Source organism: Apteryx mantelli, chromosome Z (assembly GCF_036417845.1).
Source record: "Apteryx mantelli isolate bAptMan1 chromosome Z, bAptMan1.hap1, whole genome shotgun sequence".
In the NCBI taxonomy this organism is placed as follows: Eukaryota; Metazoa; Chordata; class Aves; order Apterygiformes; family Apterygidae; genus Apteryx; species Apteryx mantelli.
The window spans coordinates 43,511,887-43,539,606 of NC_090020.1; the positions used below are offsets into that span (position 1 = coordinate 43,511,887).

Here is a 27,720-nt window from a genome sequence, read left to right on the forward strand (position 1 = left end):
TTTTGCTTTTAGTGGTAATACTTAAAGGCATCACTAATGCTGCCATCAACATTGGGGCAAATGAATCAAATTTCTGAAGTTTCTGGGATTAACAGCAGATGCATAATCCGATTTTTTTCTGGATTGTACCTATACGCCCTGCTAGCAGTAGACCCGGTGCGAAGCCCGCCCGGCCGCCCGGCCGCGGGGGATCTGGCCCGCCGAGGCGCGCCGGGCCGGCGGGTCCGCGCCCCGCGTCTCGGGGCACCTCGCGGCTGCGGAGGGGCGCGGCGGCCCGCTCACAGCTAGATTTGGCCGCAGGGTGCGTGACTCTGCCGGAGCAGGACTTTGGCGGTGCCGCCCCGTCCCCCGCCCGCCGGGGCGGCTCGCTGCCGCGGCGCCTCCCGGCGCATAAAGGGCGGCGGCGGCGGGGGCCGGGCGGGGGCCGGCGGCGGCGGCGGCGGCGGCGGCGGGCGGCGGGCGGCGGGCGGCGGGCGGGCGGCAGCGGGGCCGGCGGCTGCGGGCTGCGCACGGGGCCGCTCATGGAGGCGCCCATGGCGGCGCCGGTGCAGACGGAGATGTGGAAGGCGCGTAGCCTGGCGGAGCTGATCCGCATCCTGCACCGGCTCTTCTCCGAGGACAAGGTCAGCGTGGAGGAGGTGCAGGCGCTCATGGAGTCCTACGAGAGCAACCCCGAGGAGTGGCTGCAGTACGCCAAGTTTGACCAGTACAGGTGCGGCACCGGGCGGGACGGGGCTGCCGCCGGCGGGGGCGAGCGGGGCGGCGGCGCCAGGGGGCGGCGGGCGAGGGGCCGCGCTGCCCCGCGCTGCCCGCGGCGGGGCGGGGAGCGGGCGGGGAGCGGGCGGGGCGGCGGCGGCCAATGGCGGCGGCGGCCAATGGCGGGGCCCCGGCCCGGCCCCGGCCCCGGCCCCGGCCCCGGCCCCGGCCCCGGCCCCGGCGCGGAGCAGCGCGGCCGAGGCGCCGGCGGCACCCGCGCGGGCAGGCTCAGCGGGGCGCGGGGCGCGGCGGGGCGCGTGTGTGCGCGCCCGCGCCTTGCCGGCTGGCTGCAGCACCGTGTCGTGTCGCGTCGCCTTCCCCCGTTGGGCCTCTGGTCCCTCTGCAGTAGGAAGTAAAAGCGCAGTCGAGGTTTTAAGTCCCTCTTATTTTGCTAACATCTCGTTTATTCCTGCCATTGGTGGCTTCTCTGCTGTAAATTTATATATAAATACGTTTTAGTCTAACACCTCCTTTAAAAAAAAAAAACCCTTTCCCTACTTTTAACCTCTTTGTCATGAAAGCATCATTCTGGCTTGTCTTTTTTTTTTTTTTTTTTTTAATTAAATCTCCATTTTTCTCACATTGACTTTCCTCCATTCAGAACAAATCACAAAATTGTAAAAGAACACAGGGAACCAAGAACTAGAAAAATAAAGCATGGTAACATCAGAAGTATGCACAACAGCCTTCCTTTCGGCCATGCAGACCTGCTGTACAGAAATAACAGCACTTGAGAAGTTCAGTCAAATGCCAACACTGATTGCTTAACTCTGATATCATAGGAAAATATATCTACCTAATACACAGATTGCGGACAGAGTAACTGGCAGCATATAGATATGAATGTAATGCTTTGAAATTAACTTGTCATGAATATCATATCTTCATTAAAATAGAATGACCTTAGAAATTAATGGAAAACATCCGGTTGTCATCAGTGACCGTTCTGTGTTAGTCTGTTAGGTGAGAGTGGGTCTTCCTGTCATGGGCATAGCTGTTTGCTTTGCTTGGCACCCTGTGAATAGGCAATGACTAAAGCTGAGAAGGAATCAGAAGGTCAGAGCTGGCTGCTTGTACCAGGATGGCCAGGAGCACTAGCCCTGGATCAGAACCTCACTGTGGAAAGCAATGCATCCAACAAAGCACAGTCTCTTCTCCAGGGACATTCCCAAAGGGATGAGACAAGCAGCAGCTCGGAGCAGGCTTGCAGGGGAGTGCGCAGAAAAAAACTTCAAATGTTGTAATACAAAAAGTTTTCCTGCCCTGAGAGCAAATCACAGTCTAGAACACACATATAGATAAAGAGCCTTTAGAAACAAGCTTATTCCTTGTTATTTTTAAGTTAACATAAGAAAATCTTTTTAAAATATTCTGCTATGCTAAACTTTGCTTAGAAGTAGATGCTGGCAGAAGTTACATGATAGGTTTTTTATCCGTACAAGAATGTTACAGTACAAGATGCAGAATTTTCAAGAAAAAAGTAAGAGTACCATGTATGGTAAGCTTGACATCCTTTTTTTTTCCTTCTTCTTCTTTTTCTGCCTGATATGCAGGAGTTCTGCCCAAGAGAAAGGACAGCCAAGAATATCTGAAAATGAACTGTAGAGGAATGTAACCATGTATTTTTCTTTTTTCATTGCAGTCCTCTGTTTCTAATTATAAGCCAGCTGCTGAAGTGACTTCATTCAGTAACTATTTTGATTTGATCCTGTCATCCACTCTAGTCTCAGACTCTCAGTTCCCAAACTCCAATCATCTATGTAATTCAAAAGCAATATGACTATCAAATATTAACCATGTCCAATTTTTTTCTTCCCAGAAAAAGTACATTTACAAAAATAGTTTAAAAATTCAATTTCACTTTTTCCAAGGGAAATTTTATTTTCAAGAAAATGGAAAAGAAGATTTTTATATGGTGCAACCTTTCTTCATAACCATGTTTGTATGCTTTTTTATAGGCATATCGGTACTGATTATTCTTAAAAGCAAACACTTTGTCTTTCAGGTATACAAGAAATCTTGTGGACAGTGGAAATGGAAAGTTCAACTTGATGATCTTATGCTGGGGCGAAGGGCATGGCAGGTTTGTATCCAAAGATTACGGTTTTATCAAACAGACACAAAGTTACAGTATCTTTTGCTTGGAATACTGTCATATGAAAAGAGAAGAAAAATCCGCTCTAAATGAACTATTAGAAAATGTCAGGCAACTAGGCAGTACAGAACTCCTACTTATTCCTTTGGTATGGCAGTCTTGAATATTTGCTATAATATTTTTTGCAAGTTTGTACATTATGGACACTTTTAGAGCATTTACAATATAATACTAATTATGGTCTTCTACCAAATCTATGCTTTCTTCTGCCTGTAGAAGTTTTTAATCCCAGAGATACAGTGGGTCCTACAGGCATTGAACAGACCCTGTTGCTTCTGAAAAATCTGCCTCACTTTGTGTTGCAGAAGCAGGACTTGGTACAGTTTAAATAGTCTGTATTCTCTCATGTTGTTTAAATCCAGTCTCTGTGAGACGAAAGAAAAAGTGGGTTTGGGTTAGAAGTGTGGGGTGCGAGGAGGGAGCCCCTCTCCAGTGCTGTGTGGCTTTCTGTAGGTTCCAGACATCCCAGCTCCTCCCTCAGAAGGGACCACACTGCTGCTGTGGCCTCAAGTTATATTCATGGATCATATGCTGGATTGCATAGCCCTGCAAAAGTGAGGGCAGGATCTGTCCCTTTGAGGGTCTTTTATGAAACGTTGGATAAAACAAAATGTGGAATAAGAAAACTTGCAGGTTTTGACTGATTGTCCTTGCACATAAAGAGAAAACCCCCAAAGCTGGGGATGGGGGGGGGTGTTTTTGTTTTTAATTGAGCATGCATACTGAACACTTAAAATATTTTCCTGGAGATGCCATGCAGTTATACTCAGAGAGATGTAAGAATCAAGTCCACCTCCTCTACTCCTCCTGGGCTTTTCCCACAAAGACTGTAATTCATGTCAAACTGTGTTTGGGTTGGATGAGCATTTGCTAGAAACTAGACTCAGACCACAACTTGTTTTTGCTTCCTACATGAGGAGGATCAAATTGTTCTCATGGCTTGTGCAAGGAACACGACAACGTGGCATTTATGAACTGTTCTGTGCCTGAAGCAAGCTGCGCTCTCTTGGCATCTCAGTTTGTAAGACACTGACATTTGTTTATTGAAACCAGCAATGTACAAGTACCAAGTTTGCTGGTTGAAACTCATTAGCGCTTCAGAGAGGGCCAAATTCCCTCTCCCCCTGCCACGAGGGGAGAGCTCTCCCTTTGTCCTAATACCGTCACATTCTGTAACAGTTAGGCCTCTGTTAAAAAAACAAAAACTTAACTAAATTGCATATCTACCCTGTATGCCTCTAAATGTAGCAATTAAAACATCCTTCCGAGCAAGCAGATCGATCAAGCAAGCAGACAGATCATGCCAGCTCCTGCTGCTGTTCGTGTTTTGCCAACTTGGGAAATTAACGGCTTGCTGTAGTCAGTCATACTTAGTGCTATTAGAGCGGCAAAGACAGCATTTTCTTTCTTCAGCAAACTCCTATGCATCTCAACAGCAGAGAGGTCCTAGAAATGAAGAAGTAGCTCATTTCTCCCATGTTTAGGGAGGGAGCGCTGTGGATCTGCAAATATACCTGGTATATATGCAAGTCTATACTGGCCTCTGCCTGATACGGAATACAGGCTGAAATACAGGCTGATATGAAAACCTGGGGAAAGCATCCTTTTGTTTCTTGGCCCACAGAGTTTTTGTGTTCTGAAAAGCTGTTTGTCTCCCCACCTCCAGATTTGCTTTGTTTTTCTCTCTGGCAAAGTCATAAGCTGACAGATATCTGATTTTTTCCCCAAGTCCTGATAAATGTAAGCTTATCCTAACACATTTCTAATGCGGTTTTAAGCAGGCATACCTTACACATGGTGAATGTTTGTTTCTAAGAATTTTTTGTGTCTGTGCATGACAAGTGTGCAACAGCATTTCATTCTAGGGCTATATCCAGGTACAATATGCTATGCCATCTGTTCTGTTTGCTGTATTTAAATTAAATATGTATTATCACACTGAGTTTGGTTATTCTTTTTGCTTATATAGCAGTATCCATGATCATACTGACTCACACTGCTTTATGAAGATCCTCCAGGGAAACCTAAAGGAAACCCTCTTTGATTGGCCCGAGAAAAAAGGAAATGGTGAAATGACTAAGAAATCAGAACGTGTTCTGAGAGAAAATCAGTGTGCCTATATTAATGGTAAGCTCTTCTAGTATCCTGTTTGACAGCTACCCACCTATGAATCTGACTCCTAACAGGATAGATAATTCATGTGCTAACTAAGGACTTACCTTTAACAGTATCATGCACCTTACATACTTGAAGAATTTGGCTAGTCAAATTCTCTGCAAACCTGTATTTAGATTCAGTAAAATAAACAAAATTTTCCTTTTAACTCACTCTTAAGGCATTGCAGCATTTGCTTGCTTGCAGCAATCGCTTGGTACTTAAAGATGCTGGATAGCTCTTCTATGCTGAGCAGCCTTCAGCACTGTGTCCCAAATAACTGTCTGAAATTGCCTGTAAACATAAAGCTTAAATTGTATTGTGTGAAAAACAAGAGAAACAAAGTTTAAATTTTTTAATCATCACAACTTTACAAAGAAATAATCCTTGTTATCTGTCATGGAAATCCTAGGGCAAAATGTAAAAGCAATTGTCCATGGAATAAATTGAAGAGCCAGGAAGAGAGGCCATCATCCTCAGTGTTAATTTTTGTCCAAATCAAAAAAAGACTCTAATGCTGAAGTGTAGTGTCAGCAAGGCTGAAATATTCAAGTTTACCCAAACAATCTATAAAACATTTGCCTAACTCCACAGATACTGAAAGACCTCTAAGTCTTCACCAGCAAGGTTCCCTAGGTACCTAAAGTCATGCCATTATACATACCTGTAACTATTGCCATCTTGCGTGACGCCGGCAGCTGCCTGGGAGTCACCAGCTGGGCATCACATTCTGATCCTACAAAAGGCATTACACATTGTGCTGATCTGCAGTGAGTTCAGCAGAACGAGAGCTTCAGGGCAAAGCCTCAGAGAAGGGGGCTGTCTGCCTGTTCTGTGATAGCTGAATAACTACAGCGTGCCCCTGGGGTGCTTCCCCCGATTCAAGGGGGTCACATCCACAGCCTCAGCTGGGTTTATGGACTAGGCCAGGGCAAGGGGCATGGGTGAAACGTAAAGGGTACTCTCCACCCTTTGCCCTTTGCTGAAGGTGTGCCACATTAACTGAAAACACAAAATTCAGAGATACGGAACGCTTCACTCAGTAATCTGAGTTTATTCAAATCTCCCTTTACATAAGCTTACCTTTAGGGCTTTTTTTCTCCCCACATCCTTTATTTAGATAAATTATGTTAATGACACTTAGGGCTTACACTCTTAACTCTGATACATTCGAAGTGTACTTACGGTTCCCAGGGTATTGTGCCTACATTGCATAATACAGGTCTGAGTATTATATGACATATTAATTTAAGTACAAAGGCCTGAGTTGTTTTTTTACAGCAGGATTCATTGAACTTGAATTCAATGTCTCTCTTAAGTAACTCAAAAACTCCATTTTAATGTAGAATAAAAATGGGTGCTTTTATGGATTTGATTCTTCACAGCTTACATTTTTATGTAATACCTTGACTTCTATTCCATTGTCCCAGAAAATGCCATTACTTCATTAGTAGCCACACAACAGACAGTGTCTTATTACATGTTCAGTTACACTTATTATTTGGTTAAGGTTGGAAATATGCCAGTCACCAATCATTTGTCACCTTAGACAAAAGACCAGACAAATGAAAAGACTGTTCTACTCCAAACTAATAAGTTGGAAAGATTAATTAGGAAGTGGATGTCTGCAACAGAGGACAAGTATATCTCTGCCCATGAGTCCATGCTCCAGATATAAGCAGCTGACTCTTAATGTGATTGATGTCCTTGTCACTGGGCTGAGAATTAGCAATATAAAAAGTCTCCCTGTAAACCATCCTGCTGATTTTTAGAAACACAAATCTTCCTGCTTCTAGAGAACAACAGCATCTCCTAGGAGAGTAAACCTTAAACTCATTTGGGAATGGCAGCTGGCAGATTACTGACTGCATGGCCTTCCTTAAGCTTCTTTGGATTTTGATTGACCTTTATGCCATAGTAGATAATCCACTAATTTACAAGTGTTGAAGGCTGACTGTCACAGCATATGACAATGTATTTAGGAAACTGTTCTAGAGAACAGCAGTCTAATTTGCTGTACTGAGTTACACATTGTCCCTCAAAGTGCAGGTGTGACTAACTGGCTTCTTCAGAAGTTTCAGCTTAGATGGCACTTTGCCAGGTATTTATGAGATCTTGTTAAATCTGCCTGTTAAAACAACCTTTCATTTCATGCCCTCGCCTGTCTAGACTCCATTGGCTTGCACCGTGTGGAGAACATAAGCCACACAGAGTCTGCTGTTAGCCTGCATTTGTACAGCCCACCCTTCGACAGCTGTAACACCTTTGATCAAAGGACTGGACACAAGCACAAAGTCAAAATGACATTCTATAGCAAGTTTGGTGAAAGGACTCTATGTGTAAGTATGGGAAGTTTGGCGAAAGGACTCTATGTGTAATATGTTCCCTGGCAAGTCTTTGACACCAACCACTTGTCCTCGTGCAGGGACAGGACAGAGGGACTGCACTTTTGTCTGCACAGAGCAGACCATTGGCTCTTGGGGGGGCTCTCCAGGACAGACAGGAATTGTAGCAATCTCACAGTTCCTGGGGCATCCATATCTAGGATCAGCATAAGATGTGTTTCAAAAACACTCTTCAGTTAGTCAATTTGCACTTCCCTTATATGCAGTTCTCTTCCCTGTTTTGTAAGAAAGTGCAGTAATGCACCCACACATTTTATAAATAGGAAAACTGAGGCTGAGAATTTACAATCTGTTAGTGATGACGCTGGATTTGGCTGCCCTGGCTCTACTCACCACCCCTTTCCCTTCTCTTATGGATGGTGTCCGGTTGTGTGAGGGGTGGAAGAGCCTAGTTCCCCTTTATCAGCAGGAGAGTAATTCTGTGCGGAGAAGAGGATTAATGAGAACTTTGCTATAGCTAAGCATCTTCAGACAGTAAATATAACCTAGTCAATGGAAAGCCATTAAGCAGCTAGATTATTTTAGCCAATTTAAGTCATGTGTGACATTCCCTGCCTAAACTGTTCTGCCAAAAAGCATCATGTTTCAAGCCAGTTGTTTTAAACCCTGTAACTTACTGGAAGTAAAGCAAGATAAGTACTCAGACTTTTTTAAATCAAACCTTCTAAATGGAAACACTTGCTTTGAGAGAGAGTAGACTGGTTGGCTGTTGTCTGCATTCCTGAGCAATGTCAAGAGATTGAACTTGGACAGAAAGGAAATCTTAAATGAGCTTTGGGAGACCAAGCTAGGACATCTGGCAGGGTTTGATAGGGCTCCCTTTTAGCACTCTTCTATGTGTTGGGAAACATAACCACATACAAGGGGAGAAAAGATAGATTTTTGTTGGGTCAGCCACAGAGGTTCAAAGACTGTTTTTGTTAGATACAGAACACTTTCACCTTTCACTGAGGCCAGAAATTCAGTGCTTTGGACTTCTAAGGAGTGAGCCCTTAATAAGATCCAGCTAAAGATTTATATAATCAGCAAGCCCAATGTAAATTATTTCTTTGAAGCTTGTCGTGTTAAGTGATTACAGCTTTACTAAACAGCTGAAATAGAACTTTAACCTTCACAAGTTTGAAAGGTCTTTGAGAAAGTAAGCTCAAATGTATAATGCAGAGAATTCAATATTTGCTTGTTTTCTTTTCATTTTAAGTGTTTATTGAATATGAAGTGTGTAAGATAACAAGTGAAACTAGGTACTTTAACTTGAACTATTTTCCTGCTCTTGATTTGCAACTGACTGGCAGTGTTTGTACCTTTTGTGGGAAATGGGATCTGGCTTACAGGAGAGAGGTAAATCTTAATCACTGGGTCTCTTTCATGAATTCCTGTAAATGGAATTCCAGTAAGGGAAGAGAGGTAGCTAGTCTGGGCCATCCAACTGTCTGAAATGACTTCATGCTACAAAAACCTTCTGGTTTCAGTGAGGGTTTCTGGAAAGCTCACTGGAAACCCAAGCCTTCCTCTGTTTACCAGATCTTGAAAGGACATAGGAAGGCAGAGAACTGTACGTTAAAAGTAAAAGGAGAGTAGTGTAAAGCATACTTGTACATCTTCATTAGTAAGATGATTATTAGAGCACATTCAGGGCTTCCCATTTGTCTGAAGTTTTTTCTGTAGGTAAAACACTCAGGTAAATCCCTAGTGGTTATGCTGGAGTCTTAATTAACTAAAGAGTAAATATATAAACAAGTTAGAAGATCTAATAATTGAAATAGTGTGTAGTTAACTTACCAAGGACTTGCTCAAGAAAGAGACTGTTTCCACAGTTCAGGTATGAACCATAAGAATACAGATATGAAAGTTCACTGAGGAAAACCTGGTTTTGTCTCCTGACTGTCACAGCATATCAGAAGTTCTTGCTATCAGGAATTTTTCTAGGGTAGGTCATTTCTTTGCAGCCTATCTTTCAAACTGGAGTCCGGTTTCTGTCAGAATGAAATACAGCACAGTATTTCTGACAGAAAAGATAGCCTAAAGGAGAAAGCACTCCTCACTTGTCTCTTCTGCGCTGGACTTGCCCATGATCACACAGAGACCCAGTGGATAGGGAAGCTAATTTTATCAGGTACTATGGTATCTGGGCCATAGTATCCTCTATAAAATGTGGATAGTAACTTTTTATATTGCAGGGAGTATTGAAAAGAAATACATTAAATATTTTAAGGTGCTGAGCTACTCTGGTATTGTTAAGGACCATGTTAAGAACATGAAGATGGTCACAGTCTACTACTAAGTCTCTTTCCTTAAAAAAGAAATCTCTCCTCTTTCTTTTTAGGCAACAGCAGTGCCACAAGAGAACAACTGAGAAGCACCGGCATTTGTTTGCTTAAGACCTGCTGAATGTTTAACCAGGGACAGAAGACTTAAATGGCTAAGGCTGATAGCCAGCTATATTTCTATAACTTGTACATAGAACTACAGTAGGGCAGCTTCCAGGCAACCTGTAGTTATCGTGAATGAATGCTGATTATGGGACACTAAGCTAACTAGTGCCATAAACTACTTCAGAGGTTAGATGCCTTTTCTTAGGCTATTGTCAAGTCAGAATTAAGTAGTTTGTCTTCTGATTCTAGCCTCCTTTTAATTCCACTTTTGATACCATACTGAGAATATCAAAAATAGGGTTTTTAAACATCATCTGACACTACTTAATAGACCTACATGTATGTATGCTCTCGATGTAATTAATAATAATATAAACTTTTAAGCTTCCAGTCACTTGTACCTATGGGTAGTATACTAGATACTACTAACAGCAGCTCTTTTTTTATTAAGTCTTCTTGGTTTTAATGCTGTAAGCCATTTTGATAGTTTTGTGCATTTTTTACTTTATTTTTTACAATTTGTTTGTCAGATCTTGTTTTAAATAGGAGCAATAAAGTGCTTCATGTACAATGATTTTCAAAAATGACTGGGCAAAGATTTGGGTTTTTAATAAGACTAATCATACTTAATACAACTAATGTCCAGTTTCCAAAGTACTCTGTATAGCTACTGAACTCCTTTCAGGTAACTAAAATAAAACTGGATCTGTGCACAGAATTCAAAAGTTTGCAGCCTTTATCTCCTGGTAACTAAGATATAGTCATCACACTTGACTAATTTCCACGTTACTCACTAAGTGGTACACTATTTAAGTGTTTGAAAAGTCAAAGGTATTTAAAACATGTAAAGAAACCCTGATCCCAGTTAAGTCAGTGGGAGTTTTGCCATTGAGTTCACTGCTGCTCAAGATTTAGTTACAATGATAGAGTCACCTTGAAAAAGTTAAAAATGTATCAAAATCAGTAAAGTTGCCTTCACTGAGGCTATTGTAGTCATATAATATAACCAGTACATAAGGACAAAAATAGAGAATGTGCAGCAAGTCTTTTAATGTCTTAAGTGACTGCTTATTACTCGGGCAGTCATTAAAGTTTTAAAATTCAGATTGACAACTCCAAAAAAAATTTATTTATCTTCTGAGGTCCTGTTCTGGGGAGGTTCTATCACATTTTTCAAAAAATGTTTAAGCAGCGTAACAGTTGTAAATGAACCTATGACTTACTGCTGCAGTTACCCTTTGAGAGCCAATGGGAAGGCAGTAGTTGCTTTGAAATACTCCTGGGGGGGGGGGGGAAGGGGGAAGGAGGAAGGAGGAGGAGGAGAAGAGGAGCAAGAAAAGACATAGCTGGCCTGAAGGCAAAAGTCCAAGGAGAAGTATCAGCAGTAAATGGAGAATGTCTGCATGAGGTAGACTTGGATAGTGTTCCAGAGCAGGGTGAAGCAAACATGCAGCCCAAAATTGGCAGGGAAAGAAACATGAGGAGCGATAACCACTTCTAACATAAAGAAGCCTCTGTGCTTTTCCTGGGTTCTAGTGTACTCCAAAGTTCAGTACGTTTCTTTCTGATTCGTTGTGAACCAGTTCCTGAAAAATCTTGTCAAGACAGATACTGGGTTTGAGCATCTTAATTTGACAGTGCTCAGGTTGTTGTGAGAGTATCACAGAATAGTTGAGGTTGGAAGGGACCTCTGGAGATCGTCTGGTCCAACACCCCTGCTCAAAGCTGGGTCACCTAGAGCAGGTTGCTCAGGATAATCCAGTTGGGTTTTGAATATCTCCAGGGTGGAGATGCCAAAACCCCTTTCGGCAACCTGTTCCACTATTTGATCACCCCGTGGTAAAAAAGGGTTTTTTTTACGTTTAAACAGAATTCATTGTATTCAAGTTTGTGCCCGTTGCCTCTTGTCTTCCTCCCCCTTCTTGCAGGAAATGAGCAGTTTTGCTGAACTACAACATACAGCATATTCATCATTTCTTTGCTTACTAGGTAAAATTAAAAGACATATCCAACACGTTCTCAGAGAGCACAGGTTGAGTCAGGCTGGGGGCACTGGAAAGCTCAGAGAGACAGCCAAGCAGCACAACAGCGATGACAGTGGCAGCTAGTTGTATTGAGGCCCATTGGTATAATGACTTTGACAGTATTCCAGCTAGCCACACATGTGCCTGGCAAGTGAAGCAGAGAAAACAGGAGCAGAAGGGATAGCAATCATCTACCTAAGCTGGTCCAAACACTGTTCAAACATGGTAAGCATGGCATTATACATTGCACAAAATAATAGAAGAATTCCAGTGTTTCAGAATAAGGTACTTGCTAGGTACTTTTAACCAATGTATCAGAGACATAGAGGGTAGCACATACAACATAAGGGGCACTAATACAAGCAACCTGAAGAGAAACTATGAATTTGGTCCAGAGTCCTTAGAACACATACCACAACCTTCTTTGTTACTTCCTAAGCACTAGCTATGAATTTTATGCTCTATAAGGCACAAGTATGAAACTAATACCCACCCAAAGCAATATTTAATCAATAAATAACAAGTGACAGAATGATAAACACAGTCACCTTTTCACTTACACTAACTTGTCTGCATAACCTGTGTTGGCTTCAAACAGAAACCAGTAACAGCACAATAGCACTTGCACACTATTATGACTGAACAGCCAATGTATTAAGCCTTCCAGCATGTGAAAGTACACGAGCTTCAGGCCAATGCTAACTGACTGGTGAGGTAGCAATATGCTGCAGCCTGATAACTAGCTTTCATTGGCCTATAAACAGGTTTAGTGTTTTGGATGCTTTCACCAGGTAAGGTGCTCTTGAGCAGGGTCTCATTAATGTGAACAGAGGTAATTGACAATTATCTGGGTTACAACTCAGATCCTTAAGTTGAAAAATATGGTAGAAGTTACTAAGTCACTTAGGCTAGCAACACTAAGAAGAACTCAGTCTGATTTGGTGAATTGTCCAAGATTTCAGTGAAGGAGCTTCAACTGAAAGATGTAGGAAAGTAAAGTAATGCCATTAATCGGGTGAAGTGTAATATTTACATGCCAAATTTTCAGCAAACTGCAAATTTGGTTCTGGAGAGTCATTATTACAAATTTTGCAGGAAGAGAAGTTATTTATCAAAGAGATTTGTTTTACAAGGGGAGCTTCTGTAGCAAAGAGTATATGTAAGGAAAAGAGACTCTTCCCTGTCTGTGTGGCTGTTGCTTATGAGCGCTATGCTCACAGAAGTTCAGAAAATGTGTTGTGGGGGTTTCCATCCCTGTGGAACTAACACATGAGCAGCTTTCTCTTCCCCCATGCTCAAGTGTGGGACCCCTGAAGCCTCTAACAGGAATTGTTGCTGGGAGAGGGTTCGTTGCTGGGTAAACACAGTTTGTTTATGTTCTTGTGGATAATTGAGCCTAGAGTTAATTTTTCTCTCACTATAGAATCACTGGGTAAACAAATTAGTTCCATTTCTATTATTTAAGCCTGAAAGACACTTATTTAAGTCTCTTGATATTTGATGAGTGCTATTCCCATCTCCTTCCTGTGTTGACATACAGAGGACACAGCAGAATCAAAATTCACTCTATATGTAACTTTGCTTCCATTACAAAACTCTCTTTCTAAACCACAAAAGATACAAGATGTGCTGTTCACTAGCTAATCCTTATAGCTATTTTTCACACTCCTCTCATGCTTAAGAGAAAGCTATGTTGCAAGAATATAGCCTTCCCAAGGTTAAAAGAGGTAGCCTACCTACAGTGACTCTAATGTTTGCAAAGAAAGACAAGCAGAATAATTTGAAGCTCAGTACTCTTCAACCATTCTATATATTCTGCTCCTTCTACTTTAGCTCGTGAAAGCCTTTGCTATTTTTGAATGTCAGACAGTCTATGTACTCTTCACTTTTCTTTCTAGGTTTGGCAAGCTTAAAATGTGTTTGAGAACCCTAATCCTTCATCAGCCCACCCCTAACTGAGATCTTTTTTCTACTTGCTCACCTGAGAGCCGTATTTGTGTACTGGACCGTAAGCTGCCTTCATTTAAGGGGTAGGTTTCAGGCATGGTCAGTAGTCCCAGTCCGGCCCAGAAAGGAGGCAAAACTACAATGGACTAACTGTGCAGTCCTCCAAGATTAGTTCTACCCCTGTAGCTTATATGAATCTTTGTCCAATAAGTAGAACTCAAATCTTTGACTCTTGTGGGTACTTCAAGCTAGATTGTATGTCTTCAGGGATGGATGATCATTGAAGCCAGGATAGCCAAGCTCCTTTAAACTAATCACTCATTCTTGCACGCTACACAAGGGGGAAAAAAAAGCTTTAAACATGTAACAAAACACCTTTCTTCTTTCCCAGGCCCCATTCCTCTTTGCTTTTTCTTTCCAACCTACTACAGAACTCATGTACAGACAAATGAGTACATAATTTTCTTTTAAAGCCTGATTTCTCAACATCTGAGGTGTGCCTCCTTCCTGTCTTGTAGGTTCAGAGGAAGACAAACTGTCTAAATCCACTCTATTTGCACTTTACTTCCTAGTATAAAATTTTTTTAATGAACCACAAAGGTAAAATGTATATGCTGTTCACTGGCTTGTGCTTCAATCATTTTCATGCCCCTCCTTCCTCTTCTTCATTTAGAACTATATTTTTCAGGGCCCTGTGCTTTCCCAAGTTTAGGCAGGGCTAGCTGACTAACCTATGAATAAAGGTGGTGAGGAATGTTTAACAACATGTTTAACAACATGAATAAAATGTAAATTAATGCATTTCCTAGAGGGTGACATTTAATCAGTGTGCTTCCCTAATTCCTAAGGATTAGAGAAACAATGTAAGAGGCTCGTGTGGCACTTTATCAGGCCAGTGTCCCTGAGATCCACATAAGTCACAAAGCTACCTGAGCGTAATGTGGTCACTGACTAGGAAGGAGGACTTCTGTTATGAAAACAAGCTACATCTCATGCTCTGCTCCCATTCAGTATTCAAACTCAGATCCTCAGTATCCCTGGGTTTTTTGCTGAGGGAGAGGGGACAGGGGTCCTCCCTCCTCCCCCAAAGGTTTGTTAGTTTTTTAAATCACCCTGTGAATGCCAAGTGCTTGATTTTTGTTTGCAAATCATTGTTGTCTCAGGAAACTCTGAGAGCAGAAGGCATTTTTCTCTCTGGCTGACAAAGATGCTCCTGGGACATACCACATGTTTACAATCAGCACTCTGATCAAATAAACATGCTGAAAAACGTTTCTTCTCCTGCTTCTGTCTGCAGGCAGGTACACAGGGTTGCCTTTAACTGAACTGCAAAACAGCTGTGTGGGTCCCTGCAGCTAGGCGCAGAGATCTCCTGTCAATAGCGCACTTAGAGGACAGGCCTGAAGTTGTATGCTCTGAGCATAAGCACGGGCAATGCGGAGGAGCCTGAAAAGCTTTGGGGATTGGAGAACTACTCTACAAATGCTGCAGAAGCTGAAATGTGGAAAAAACTGTTGGGAGGCACTCAGACCTGTGGCACACAATTATTTCTCTACTGTGACTAGGACTTTAAAGAGGCCTGGGATTGCCAGTATGAGGATATTCACTGAGCATATTCACAGAGATGAAAACGGCTTTTGAGAAAGCTCACTTCAAGGGAAACGTGCAAAATAGCCCTATTTAAACTTAGAGGCTGGAGGAAGCCTTTATCGGCTCTTGTGTTCAGACCTTTACCCAGTGTAGGCTGGAATAAAAATGCTGATATCAACTGCCTACGATATTTTACCTCCATTGAGACAATGGTCCTTACTTTAAGCATTTGTGGTGAGTGGGCATTTAACAGTGGTTACATTTGATACCTGTGACTTCAGACTGTGTGGCCCTCACTGAACGTGGTTACTTATGAGTGGAAAAAGGAGTCCCTCACTGCTTAAGAAAAACTTCAGCATCCAGTGTTTCATGTCCGTCAGGAGTATCCAGAATTAGAGTCTCTGAACAAAGGGCAAGCGTGAGAGAAAAACCTCTTCCTGGACCATTGCATCGTTTAAAACAAGTAGTTCACCTCTCTGTTTTTACACCTCACTTCATTGCCTCATTGCAACATAAACTCAGATTAAGGAGGTACTTTCATTTGTAGTATCTATTCTGGGGTTCTGATAATCTCTCAGAAAAATAAAACCCTTGTGTTAATATTTATGGCCTGGATTCTGGCCCCTGTTCTGTTGGCACAAAGCACTTGAAAAACCAGCTTAATAAGTTATCTGGAGACTCCCCAAACTTAGAATTGCTGATAACACAGCAGCTAGGGCATTCTGCAGAGCAGTGCAATATTCCAGTTGTGAACTCTCTCTTCAATCAGGCAGAGAAAGTACTCAAAGTTCTTAAAGAAAATGAACTGCATAAGGTATATGAATGTAAAGTACTGCTGCCTTCTTACATGCAATGTGAGACTGCTAGCGCTGTTCCTCCATGGATCTCAGAAGTACACTATACGTATTAGGAATTAGTCTCTGATACACCAGATGAGTTAAGTTATATCTAAGTTAACTGTATAGCCTCTAGTTGCTGTAGTATCTGAGCTCCTAAAAATCTTTTTGGTATTTATTCCACCATATCTAACCCATGGTAGCAGAGTAACAATAGACCCTGTAACGGGAAGTGAACTGAGGCACAGTGAAATCAAGTGACCTTCTGTCACACAGGGCAAATAGCTAAACATAGATGTTTCAAACCCCATCCCAGTTTCCAGTCCATTTAGCTAGCCTTTCTTTCTGTGGGGGTTAAAAAAATTATCATCATCTCCCATGGAGAACTGGAATATCAAGAGAATAAATGTCTTGGGGCATCTATAGTCGTGCAGTTACCTTGCACTTCTATTGTGAGACTAAAAAGTTTATAAATTGCAAATGTTCCTTTACAGGGAAAGTCCACTCCCAATGGAAATGAACGTTAGAAATTTCTAGTTGTCTTTACATGTGAAATCACAGTCATAACATCGATTAAAAGTGTCTTTCATAATCAAAAAGTCCCAAACATTTTTGCAGGTCTTTTCCACAGAGCTTAAAATGATTCAAAACAAATAGAAATTCTTTCCATCAACTCATACTAAAATAAAGGTGGAGTTTTAGAAACCGCTTAGTTCTAAACAAAACAAGACCCAAATATTGACTTGCAGAATGCCTGTGAAATTCCCAGATTTGTACCTGTGGAGCTGCTGGTCGAGATGCAAAAGAACCCAAAGTAAATGAGTGAGTCAAGGAGTCACTGCATCATTAAATGCTTGCCTCAATTACAAGTCATTGCTTTGAAGCAAATGATTCTATTATTTGAATAGCTGTAAAAGACATCTCACTGTCACTTGAAAAATTAAATGGTTGCAAATGGCAGCATGTTCACAGTGCGGGGAGCCTGCATCCCTGCTCAGAGCCAGCTATACCATAACGCAGAGGGATTCTGAAGGTTGGACTTTGCCGTGGGCTGCAAGCTCCCTGGGACGAGCTGTGCGAAGACATTTGCACAATTCAGGGAGGAACACTCAGGACCTTGACTCACACAGTGATTTAAAATTGGACAAACTAAGTGGTAACTACCTCCAGCTATCTATCCACCCCATACATTTTCTGAAGACTTCAGTCTCCTAACAGGGATGGCTGAAATCGCTTTTGAACTGCTGCAGTCTGCAGCTTGGCCTATTTAGACAAACTGAAATTGGTGTCAAATTTATGGTACATGCTGAGTGGTCAATCACCACAGTTCATGAGCAACTACACATACTTTCAGCTGCCCTTGGTGCAGGGTAGGAAGGAAAGCATGGTGGTCAGGTCACATCTAGCAAATGGTAGAGCAGTAACCACTTTAACTCTCAGCTACACCCTTCAGATTTAGAATGGTAAGGAAGAAAAAGTTCTTGTATTGTACCAGTTGTTCTACTCTTTGGATGACAAATTGGAACTACCAGCTGTTGCTTCGACCCTCTACCGAGATACTCTAATCTTGTTGTTATGCAACACAGTCACTTGAAGCTGCTTCAGCTTGCTCTTTATCCTGGCACTAATGAGAAGGAGCAGTACATTAAGTTTCTATAGCATGCAGATCTGTCTTCACAGTCTGGGTTCACAGACATGATGAAATGTTCAAATAAACAGAATTTAAATAACCATACATGAAGAACCATATAGCAAAGAAGGAAAGCTGATAATCTCGGACAAAGCAATTCTCCTGAAAGTAAGCATGAAGTTCTAAGACCAGAGTTCCCTACGCAAACAAACTCTCAGAGAAAATTAATTTTAGCACTTTTTAGGCAACTCACTGTCTACTGCTTCCTAAGATCATATAAGATCTCCTCCTGGGAGACTCCCTTGAGCACTCTGAGGAAAATATTCTTTTAGGTGAGATCTGGAATTATTGATTGGTGAAAGGGCAATGACTTAACAGTTAAAAGCATTACTGATTTCTCAGTGTTATTGCTGTTCATGTTATTGTGATGCAAATAGCTCATAGCAAACATCAATAGTGCTGAGAAGAGATATATTTTTGATTAATAAGTACATGAAGCTCCTATTTAGGGCCAAAGTACATGGCCTTGTCTACAAGGGTGGGGACATTATGGATTGTAGGAGTCAGTATTTCTCAAAGCCATCTCATTTGAATGAATCATGGGTATATCCGGAATTGTTCTTTTTTGCTGGTTTAGTATTGATAGAGGTCTACTGCAACACACTCACTGGGCCACTGTGTAAGGGTCCGCACTGGGCTCTGACACGTTTTTGGGACACTGCAGCTCAGGTCTGTTTGTCAGCCTTGTTGGCATTTCTCCTAAGCACAGATTCTTTGCTGTCTACTATGTGCTGATGCAGGACCTCACAGGTCAGCTGCTCTAGACTTTTCAGGTTACCACTGGCTCTTTCAGATTTATCAGTAGTTTCCATGCACTCCTCCTTTGGCATCACATTTGCGGATGATCCTCATGTTTTCATGTGAGAAAACTGAGGTGCTGTGAAAGTAACTGATTTATACAAGATCCCACAACAAGGGGGCCTTTGCTACAGAGCAGGCCTCCTAACTGTAATCCTTTTTCCCCATTCATAAATTAGTAAGAAAACAATGCGCCAGAGACTTATACAAAATACAACATTACCTCTTTCAGCAAGCTTTATCAGACCAACTGCTAGAATTAGGAAAGATGGACAAGTTTCAGGCATGTACACCCTTTTCCTGCATGGAGACGATGAGCAAATATGATCTCATCTTAGAAGAAATTTATGACTAAGATGATAATCCACTGGTTTACAGCAAGGTTTCCAATAGAGTTAGAATTCTTTTAATGAAGAGTAATATCAGCAAAAAAAAAAAAAAAACAAGCAGTAAAACCTGATTGATGGGAAACTCACAAAACAAGAGAAAGGCTAAGTTCAGAAAAGCTCTTCAGACAAGTGCTTTTGTAATAACTATAAGTTTTGCCATTGACTCCCACAGGAGTAGAACTGGATTCAACAGTGTTGATCTCTCTCTACCCTAATGGTGTAACAGTAAATTGTAGGGTTGGAAAGGGCAGTAGAACAGTAATGTTCTTTACACCTGTGAAGTTCCCTTCAAAGAGGTAGGAATGCAAAAATCATCTTCCTTTAGCTCTCATGTATAAATTCTGGTGAACAAACAGGAGACAGACTGTTCTTCCAAGATGGGCCAATGACCTAGCACAGGAAGTGCCTGTGCTAGTTGGGATCTTAGACTCCGTGATGTTTTTTTGTCATGTTCTGGCTCTACACTCCTTGTTTTCTTCACTTTCCGATTACTTTTCTTTGCAGGGCACAATATTAGTTCATCTCACAGGAATTTGTTTGCTGTTTTCCACTATTTCAATCCTTGCTCCTGGTTAGATTTCAACTTGGGAAGTTACCTTTTTCCACACAGACACATTTTTTCCCCACAGTTGCAATTAGACACTTTTTTTTTCATTTTTTGCCTTACTCCACTAAGTAGCATTACTACTTACTGAAAAATATTGCTTGCTCTGCAGCTATATTTTACATGCTTCAGTACAGATGACGTTTTTCGAAGTTAGGATGGTCTCTTCTTTACAGAAAGTTGACGAGTAATGTCTCACTGTTGTAAATGCAGTCCAAATAAGCCTGGCATTTTGAAGAGCAGTCTTGATGGTGTTTGTACCTTATTTTTCACTAGCTTCGATCTGTGGGAATGTAGTATTAGCTCACAATCTCTTTTTATTTTCTCCTTTTTCCTTTTTCCAGCTTATTTTCTCTCCCTTTTCCTGCCTGGCTGTATGTCTTAGTTTCTTCCCTCCCCCTTCATGTTATTTTGTATGCATCACTGGCTACAGCCAGGAGAGGGGAATTTGATTATGTGGAGAAGCTCTGACAAAGTGGAGAGGGCTGTTTAAATGGATAGGCAGAGCAACACTTCTAGTGTGGGAGATGTATAGATCTTTTTTTTTTCATTTTTTCATTCTAAAATGTTCTTTTGGAACATCTAACTATACCTTATTTCAGGGCTTGAGCCCAGTAAAGGAGTATACTGAATCAACAGGATCTCTGTTTTGCCTTTCTCCCTTCTTCCTGCAAGTGGTGGTTATATCAAGGCTTATGGGACTCTGCACATAACAGGTCCCTAAGGAAAGAGGTACCTTTAGTTTGCTAGTGCTAAGGCTTCCTGCCTTAAGGCAGATAGATAGGATGGTGCAGTTGTAACTGGGACACTAAAGGAGGAGGAAATTGAAATGAGAAAGAAATTGTCCCATGGAATGAAGAGTCACCATAATCTGCAAAACCTTTTCTTGGGAGTCATTTTAATACTAAAGACCAAACTCTCACAGGCTGTATATGGCTAAGGAAAGCAAAAAGAGAGAGTTCAAGAGGCAGATCTGCTGTCCTTTCAGACAAAATTCCTGGTACCTTCTGGGGGAGCTCTCGTGGATGTCTTCAGTGCTGTGCCATGTTGTTGATGTATCATCACACCAGTGTGACCATGATGGAATAGGGGAATGGGACTCTGCCCCACATTACCAAAACAGCTCAAGGTTAAATATAAGATAAACTCTATGTGGTGACCAAGAAAGGTCCTGTACAGTAGTAGCTGGAAGATGTTTTTATTACATCTGGCTATTACTCTAAGTCTAGCTTGTTTATGATCTGAGTGCTTTTCCTTTAGTAGTAAAATATTTAAAATCATAATACAGTTAAAAATAGAGCACATGTTGTGTCACACCATAGCACAAATTCTTACTTTCACTTGGGAAGACAAACTATTTCATAATACATTTCATAATATGCAAACACTTCAAAAATACTTAATATTTTAAACAAACTTTCCTTGACTGGGCTCATTTTCTACTTTTTAGAAAATTAGCTTGATATCTACAATGTTAGCTAAGGTGAATATTTGTAGAAAAGCAAATTGTGAATTTTTTGGGGGTCATTTTTCATGCTCTAAGAATGTAAACTGAACAATGCTTCACGAAGAGATGAGGAAGACTCCTTGGCAAATGGATTTTTCATCAGAAATAATTACAATGAACAATGTGCCAGTTTATGACAGATTGTTGTATTCAACCAATCTTCTATGCCTGTTTATAAACAAAGACATACAAATTATTAGTTCAAGAACTAAATTAAAATAGCAATTCCTGCCTTACCACTTTTATATGATGCACAGAAGTGTGACCACAGCTAGAACAGGTGTTTTGCATGGCTTCTACTTGAAGGGAATTAGGACTTAGTCTACTGTGTACTTCAAACCTTTTGCACTGCTAAGAGCAGATAGTTTGGGGGGTTAACTCATGCTATAGAAACCTGTGTTTCATACAAACCTTTTCCTAATGAGTGGCCAGCACAGGCAATAGAATGAAAATTGTAATATTCTCGGAGGAGAAGATACACTATAATCTGACGCTTACTATGACAGTCACACAAGAAGCAGAATGCAGTTGTGTGCAAACAGGAAATATCGTTTAACACTGAAATAGCCTACAGTTACTCCAAATATATCAGATAGAAGTATAAAGTCTCTGGTCAGGCAAAAATACATCCCATCTGCTGCCTGGGACCTGCCATTTTATAAGTTTAATAATGTGCATATACACTGAGGTCTGACACAAAGTTAATTTAAGGCAGTAGGAGTCTCAAAAGGGAAAATGCTCCTCTATTCAATGGCAGAGGGACTGGAATACTGTTTGAACACCTTTTTTTTCTTGGATCTGGAAGTCTCCAGTTCTCATCAGCACTTAAGCACAAAGACTGGTTGGTATTTAAAGTTGTGCACTATAGCAGAAGTGACCTGTTTAACTTAAACCCATGTATCAGTTGGTTCTCCTTCTGCAACCTTAATGTCTGTTTTCTTAGCATGTGTCTTATTCCTTCAGACTTACTGCATTGCACTCAGCATAATTTAGCTATATGCTGATAAATAGCTGTGTTTTTTACATTAGAGGAGACAGGAAGACATTCCTTCAGTTTATATCAATTTTTGTTTCCTTGGGCTGTCTGTGAAATAAAGTCCTGTATCTTTACTTAAACATGAAGTGCATGAAACCGTGATATGATGGCTTAAATTCTACCTTGTTAAAGTCACGTGGAACTGGTGAAATCACGTGCATATATTGATCTGAGCCCACATCAGGGTTCGATTCTGACCTTGGATATATGCTCATATAGTTCCTGCTGATTACAATGAGAACCAAACATATGCAGGCAAGGCTCAGCATTTGACCTCCAGTCAGAATATATTTAAGTTTTCCTTCACATTGCCTAGATGTAGAGCGTATGTCAAAAACATTCTCCACTTTAAATTTACATAGCTTTTTTTTCTCACTTTCTTTTTTTTTTTTGTCCTTTCCAAAAGGGGCTTTGCTTGTCTAAAGCTGGGTTTCTGTTCAGCCCAGTCATCTGTCCCCAAACAAAAGTCACAAAGGTAACTTCCAACTTTGCCAGCCGTAGTTCTTCCAACTTGCCAGTACTTTTGCACCAAGATGAGGACAGGTCACATCACCCTGTTGACACAAAGATATGCCTTTGTAGCAAAGACTAGGGATGGACACACATAGGTGACCTTGCCTGTTTCACAAGCGTAAGTATTACGTCAATTCTTATTGGAAACTCCCCCTAGCCAGGCTCTTTGTGAAAAATGGTGTTTTAGCTGTTTAGACGGTAACTGGTTATGTGTGTACAGGAACTGCTCAACTGATTTAGCAGTAACATATTTAGAACTACCTTCTTGCACAATGAGGAAAAGTGATAGCTTAAAGTATGTTAATTTGAAAAGCCTCAACAGAACTGGCCAAACATTTTTAGTATTTATTTTATTGTCATTTTAATACAATGCATAAAAAGTTAGAGATAAGATAGTTTTCTCATTCTGGTTCTGGATAAAGACAAAGCAAGAAGTTTCTGCCACCAGGAGCTTACAGTGTCTGGAGATAAAACAGGAAAAGTGTTGGGGAAAGGAAATATTGTTACACACTTTTTGAGACAAAAAATCTTAGGCAAAGAGACAAGAATGATTTGCTCAAAGATACCAGAGGTTGTGGTATTTTGAGGAACTGAACCCAGTTCTCCTGGCCTAGCTGATGTTAGGATAGTCCTTTCCTGCAGCAACCAGGGAGTCATAAACTTTGCAACAGGCTGAATTTCAAAAATACCAGAGTATTCTTCCACTCCATTTTTCTCTTTGGAGTAATATTCAACACAGTGCATGGCAAGGTATAAATACACATCATAACAAATCAAAATAGATCAGCTGACAGTTTATGCATACACACAGTTCATCTGTGTCTTCCATAACGTGGGTGAAAAAAGTTGTCCAGAAAGATAACCTGGATCAAACTTCTAGGTAGTTCTAGAAGCAGAACTGGGACAAAGATGGGGAAAAGGGAAATCCATTTTATTGGCAAAAAGAGACCATGAGGCTTTAGATGAAATTCTAAAACAGTGTTGCTCCTCTGACCAGAATTACTGGTGGGGTGAAAGGACCACAAAACAGGTCTATTTAAAATACTCTAATCCTTGTGACAGAACCCACACATCATTCAAATAAAACAGGGATGTATTTCTGAAGCTATTACATTACGCAGATGATTACTGTGAATTAAGACTCTGGTACTGAATTTGGCAGTATGCTTCTGATGTTAAGACAGTCCTTTCCTGCAGCAACCAGGGAGCCTTTGCAACAGGCTGAATTTCAAAAAACCTTAGGGAGAGGAAGAATTGAATGTGAAGGAATGTCTGGGATACCACAAAAGCTGATGCTGATACACACATTTAATTACTTGGATATGTATATACAAGACTTAGATGTATATCAGATAGAAAGAGAAGACCATAAAGCAATTTTCATTTAAGGAGATGACACTGACAGAGGTCTACTTTTATACAGAGGAAAAGAATTTCCTTTCTGAATTATTAAGAAGGAATATTTATTTTATTTTAGTGTAGTGCTCAGGATACTTCATGTACACAGGCTCTACCAAAGTGATGGCTGTACAGCTTCAAGCAAAGTCTCATTTTATTTTGGCAGCATCATTTTCCTAAGTTTTCTCTGAAAGCTTTTTAAATAGTTCTCATTTATAAGATTGATTTTCTGTTTTCAGTTTATGTAAGAACAAGATTACAGAGAGAAAAAAACTTGCTATTTACACCCATTCCTTTTACTGGAAGCTCTTTTCTTCCATCATCTTGCTCTCAAAATCATGTTCATAAGATGTCCACAAACGTTATTCATGGATTTTTGCAAGAGTAAAATGATATATCAGTAATTGGAGAAACATGGTCTTTAAGGTCACGATAAAAGGTCAATAGAACAATACTAAATAACAATTTCAATTGAAAGTTTGATGGTAAGGTTACAAAGGTATCCATAGCTATTTGGAGTGCTAAGAGGATGAGGCCACAAGTAGCTTTACTACTGCAATGGCAGAAGACATCTCCTCTAGATATCTCCTCCAGTAGGACAGACTATGTGAAGAGCTGACGTAAGGCACCTCTATCTGACCTCCACAGTCTTCTGCTTTTTAATAAAGTTAAAAGAATGTGAAGAGCAAGAGAGTCTGTTCTGCATCAAGGAATAGGTAAATATGTGAATAAATGAATAGCCTTGAGACAACAGGTGAGCTCTATATCAGAGTTTATACACTTACGAGAGCAGCAGAAGCACAGGGCACCCAGAAAACAAAATCCTCTTCCCCTTGAAATTACAAGGCACAACTTTCAGAGGTCTGCAATTTCCTTCAGGTAACAGAACAACTAATAGTCTGTCAAAATGCTGCACAAGGAATACAGATTTATGATTAGCTTGCTATTCTCTGTTTAGTGTTTTTTTCCCTTCTTTTTAAAATTCTTATATTGTTGTTTCTATTGATCAAGTTATTTCACATTTGTTTGACACATTAAGATATTCTGAAACATTAAATTATATCAATCTTTATCTTGGCTGCTTGCCAGAGAGACAATTCAGAAGTTAATGTAGACTCCTTCCTTGTATATTGTCACATTGTAAAATGGTAGGGCTGATCCTGCCTCATTCATTGTACAATTATTTAAAAAGTCCACCTCTGAAATGAAAAGCCTGCTAAATATCTCACCCCAGGCAAATAATGACAAATGCTAAGCTGTTTCTGTGTATCTGAAAGACAAAGTTCTACATGCTTGTCTTGCAACTGGGTGTTTTAAAAATAGGAGATTTAAAAATGAAAGCTCAAAATATTAGAAAAGGCAAAAGTGGCAGCTGTTTTATAGAAGTATTGCTTCTTTTAGTAGAAGTCTGTGTGTAAATGTTGCTTAAGTACATTGAAATATTTTTGGTAAAATATGTGAAACCAAAAATCTATGCCTAATTTTTCAAATTTTGACTCAAGCCTTGAAAAGGCGAAATTTCCAGTGACACAAATAGAAAACAAGACCTCATCATTTACAAGATCTATTTCTTCAATTTTGCTTTCCTTCTATCCTGGATATTTAAGCAGAAAAATTGCTAGCACTGTAAGTTTCTCTTTCTTTCATTGAACTGATGTGGGAGGAAACAGAATAATCTTACAACTTCTTGCAAGATAGCACACTGATGAGAACAGTAGAAATACCTCCCCAGAGTTCAGAGGTTAGGGTTGGGCCCTCTAGCAATACATGCAAGGAAAGATCTTAACAAAGAAATATTTTTTTATTGCCTAGCTTTCTGAAACTTAATACTCTTTCAATAAATGGTCCTTTAGATTTGCTGAGAGAAACAGATATTTGGGGATGAGGACAAGGTGTTCAGTTTCAGTATCAGCTCCTTCCAGCCAAGGCTGCAATTCAGCTAGCTTTCACTTCCAACATGCAGAAGAAGAGGTGTCAATCAATAGCTAAATACTGACATGAATAGTGCCTTTGTGAATATTTCTGTTGTGCCTTTGAAAGCACACAAACCAAAACAAAAAATCTTTTGACAGTGTGTGGAAAAACAAAACTGAAATGCTTGAACAACCTTTCCCAGCTAGAAAGCTGGCCATATAAACTCTTTAAAATTGAATGTTCTTTGTCAGTTGGACGAAAGCTTGTGTTCTGAGATTTGACCATCAGGGAGCCCAACAGCGCAGTAACTATGTGCATTTCTAAAAACATTTCTTAGCTGTGTGAATTGATTGGCTGCATTTGAATTCACATTCATGAAGCATTTTGCAGTGGTCATTGTATTCATCTTGAGTAAGTTTCCTCATTAAAGACATTAGCAAGACACTGAGCAGTTTACAGCTCTTCACTCAGATCTGATACACTACAAATTCTGCTGAATAAATCCCTAAGTGAGAAATTCCCTTTCCTGGAAGAATCAAGATTTGATTTTTTGATTTTTTTTATTTTAAATGCTGATTGCACGAGTGTCACAGACATGGCCTTACTCTTTGGCAACAGCAGCAGAAAGGAGCAAGTAAGTCAGGCTTAGATAAAGTCTTTTTCTGTCTAATGCCCCAATTTAATTAAGTCATTTAAGAATACGTCTGACTTTAAATACACAGATATTTAGAACAATTCACAGGTTTAAAGAGAGACACATGAATTACTGAACTGTTGGCCATATCACACCAGTCTGAGACATTTTGCTTTTACTCCATGAGCCACTGAAATTAATGAGACTGTTACTCCTGCGGTAAGGTGTTACTAAATGTGAAATGCAGGTAGCAGTGACAGAGGGAAATAAAGAGAAGGGATTTTTTAAGCTTCTGGATTTAGGTACTGTTTAAGGCAGTACAAAACAAAGACCCTCATGTACACAGAGAAAATATTTTTATATGTATAAGATGATAAGCATATGTATAGAACTGTCTCCATGACATGTATTTCTGAAAGCGCTGCAGACGGCAATTAACTAAAGAGCGCAGAGAAGCGGAGCAGTCATCCTGAGTTACACAATTACACGAATATTCAAACTTGTTTTGATGAAAGGGCACTGACTAAAGCTGCCAATTTATGTGCTGCTTTTACTGTAATTCGTCTTGGATTTTTCAGTTCCACCAGAGATGGTAGGAGAATTTCTAGTACCTCATCTAATGTCTAGCAGACTCAAGAGCAACACAACTGTTGTCAGGCTACTCAGAGATGGCTGGGAGCCATCATGAAAATTAAACTTATGACCTTGTGTCCTAGGCCCTGTGTATGTCAGAAACTTACTGGGTTTTATAGGATAAACTGCTTTGTGTCTGTATACAAGTTTGCTCTTTTTTTTTTTTTTTTTTTAACCCATCTGGCATCTTTTCTCACACCAGTTAATCCCATTTGGAAGGGCACACATTTATTCCAGAATTTCTTTTTTTTTTCATGAAAGTAATTTTCAGCAGTTACTTAAAGTTAGATTAACTGTTCCCCTTCAGACAGTCATCCAACTACTATGCCATTCTGCTTAGATTTACAGCTGAATTAACCTCTGTG

The 27,720-nt window shown here is 40.6% G+C and overlaps 1 protein-coding gene and 1 long non-coding RNA gene across 3 annotated transcripts in view; one reads left to right on the forward strand and one right to left on the reverse strand.

Annotated features, from left to right (window-relative positions):
- The first annotated feature begins 490 nt into the window (after nt 1-490).
- CDO1 (cysteine dioxygenase type 1) lies at nt 491-10,567 on the forward strand. The gene is made up of 5 exons (XM_067315418.1): nt 491-712; nt 2,762-2,839; nt 4,881-5,038; nt 7,235-7,404; nt 9,794-10,567. Exons 1-5 carry the CDS (start codon nt 522-524, stop codon nt 9,821-9,823), a joined length of 627 nt encoding a protein of 208 aa, XP_067171519.1. The 5' UTR covers nt 491-521; the 3' UTR covers nt 9,824-10,567.
- LOC136995398 (uncharacterized) overlaps nt 1,307-27,720 on the reverse strand; it is a 44,929-nt gene continuing 18,515 nt past the window's right edge. Inside the window, exons 3-5 of one of the 2 annotated variants that reach the window (XR_010886976.1) lie at nt 5,730-5,801; nt 5,240-5,359; nt 1,307-2,512 (exon numbers count right to left, since the gene is read on the reverse strand). This is a non-coding gene — a long non-coding RNA (uncharacterized lncRNA). The remainder of the gene's footprint in view (nt 2,513-5,239; nt 5,360-5,729; nt 5,802-27,720) is intronic. The other variant, XR_010886977.1, reaches the window with a different exon arrangement.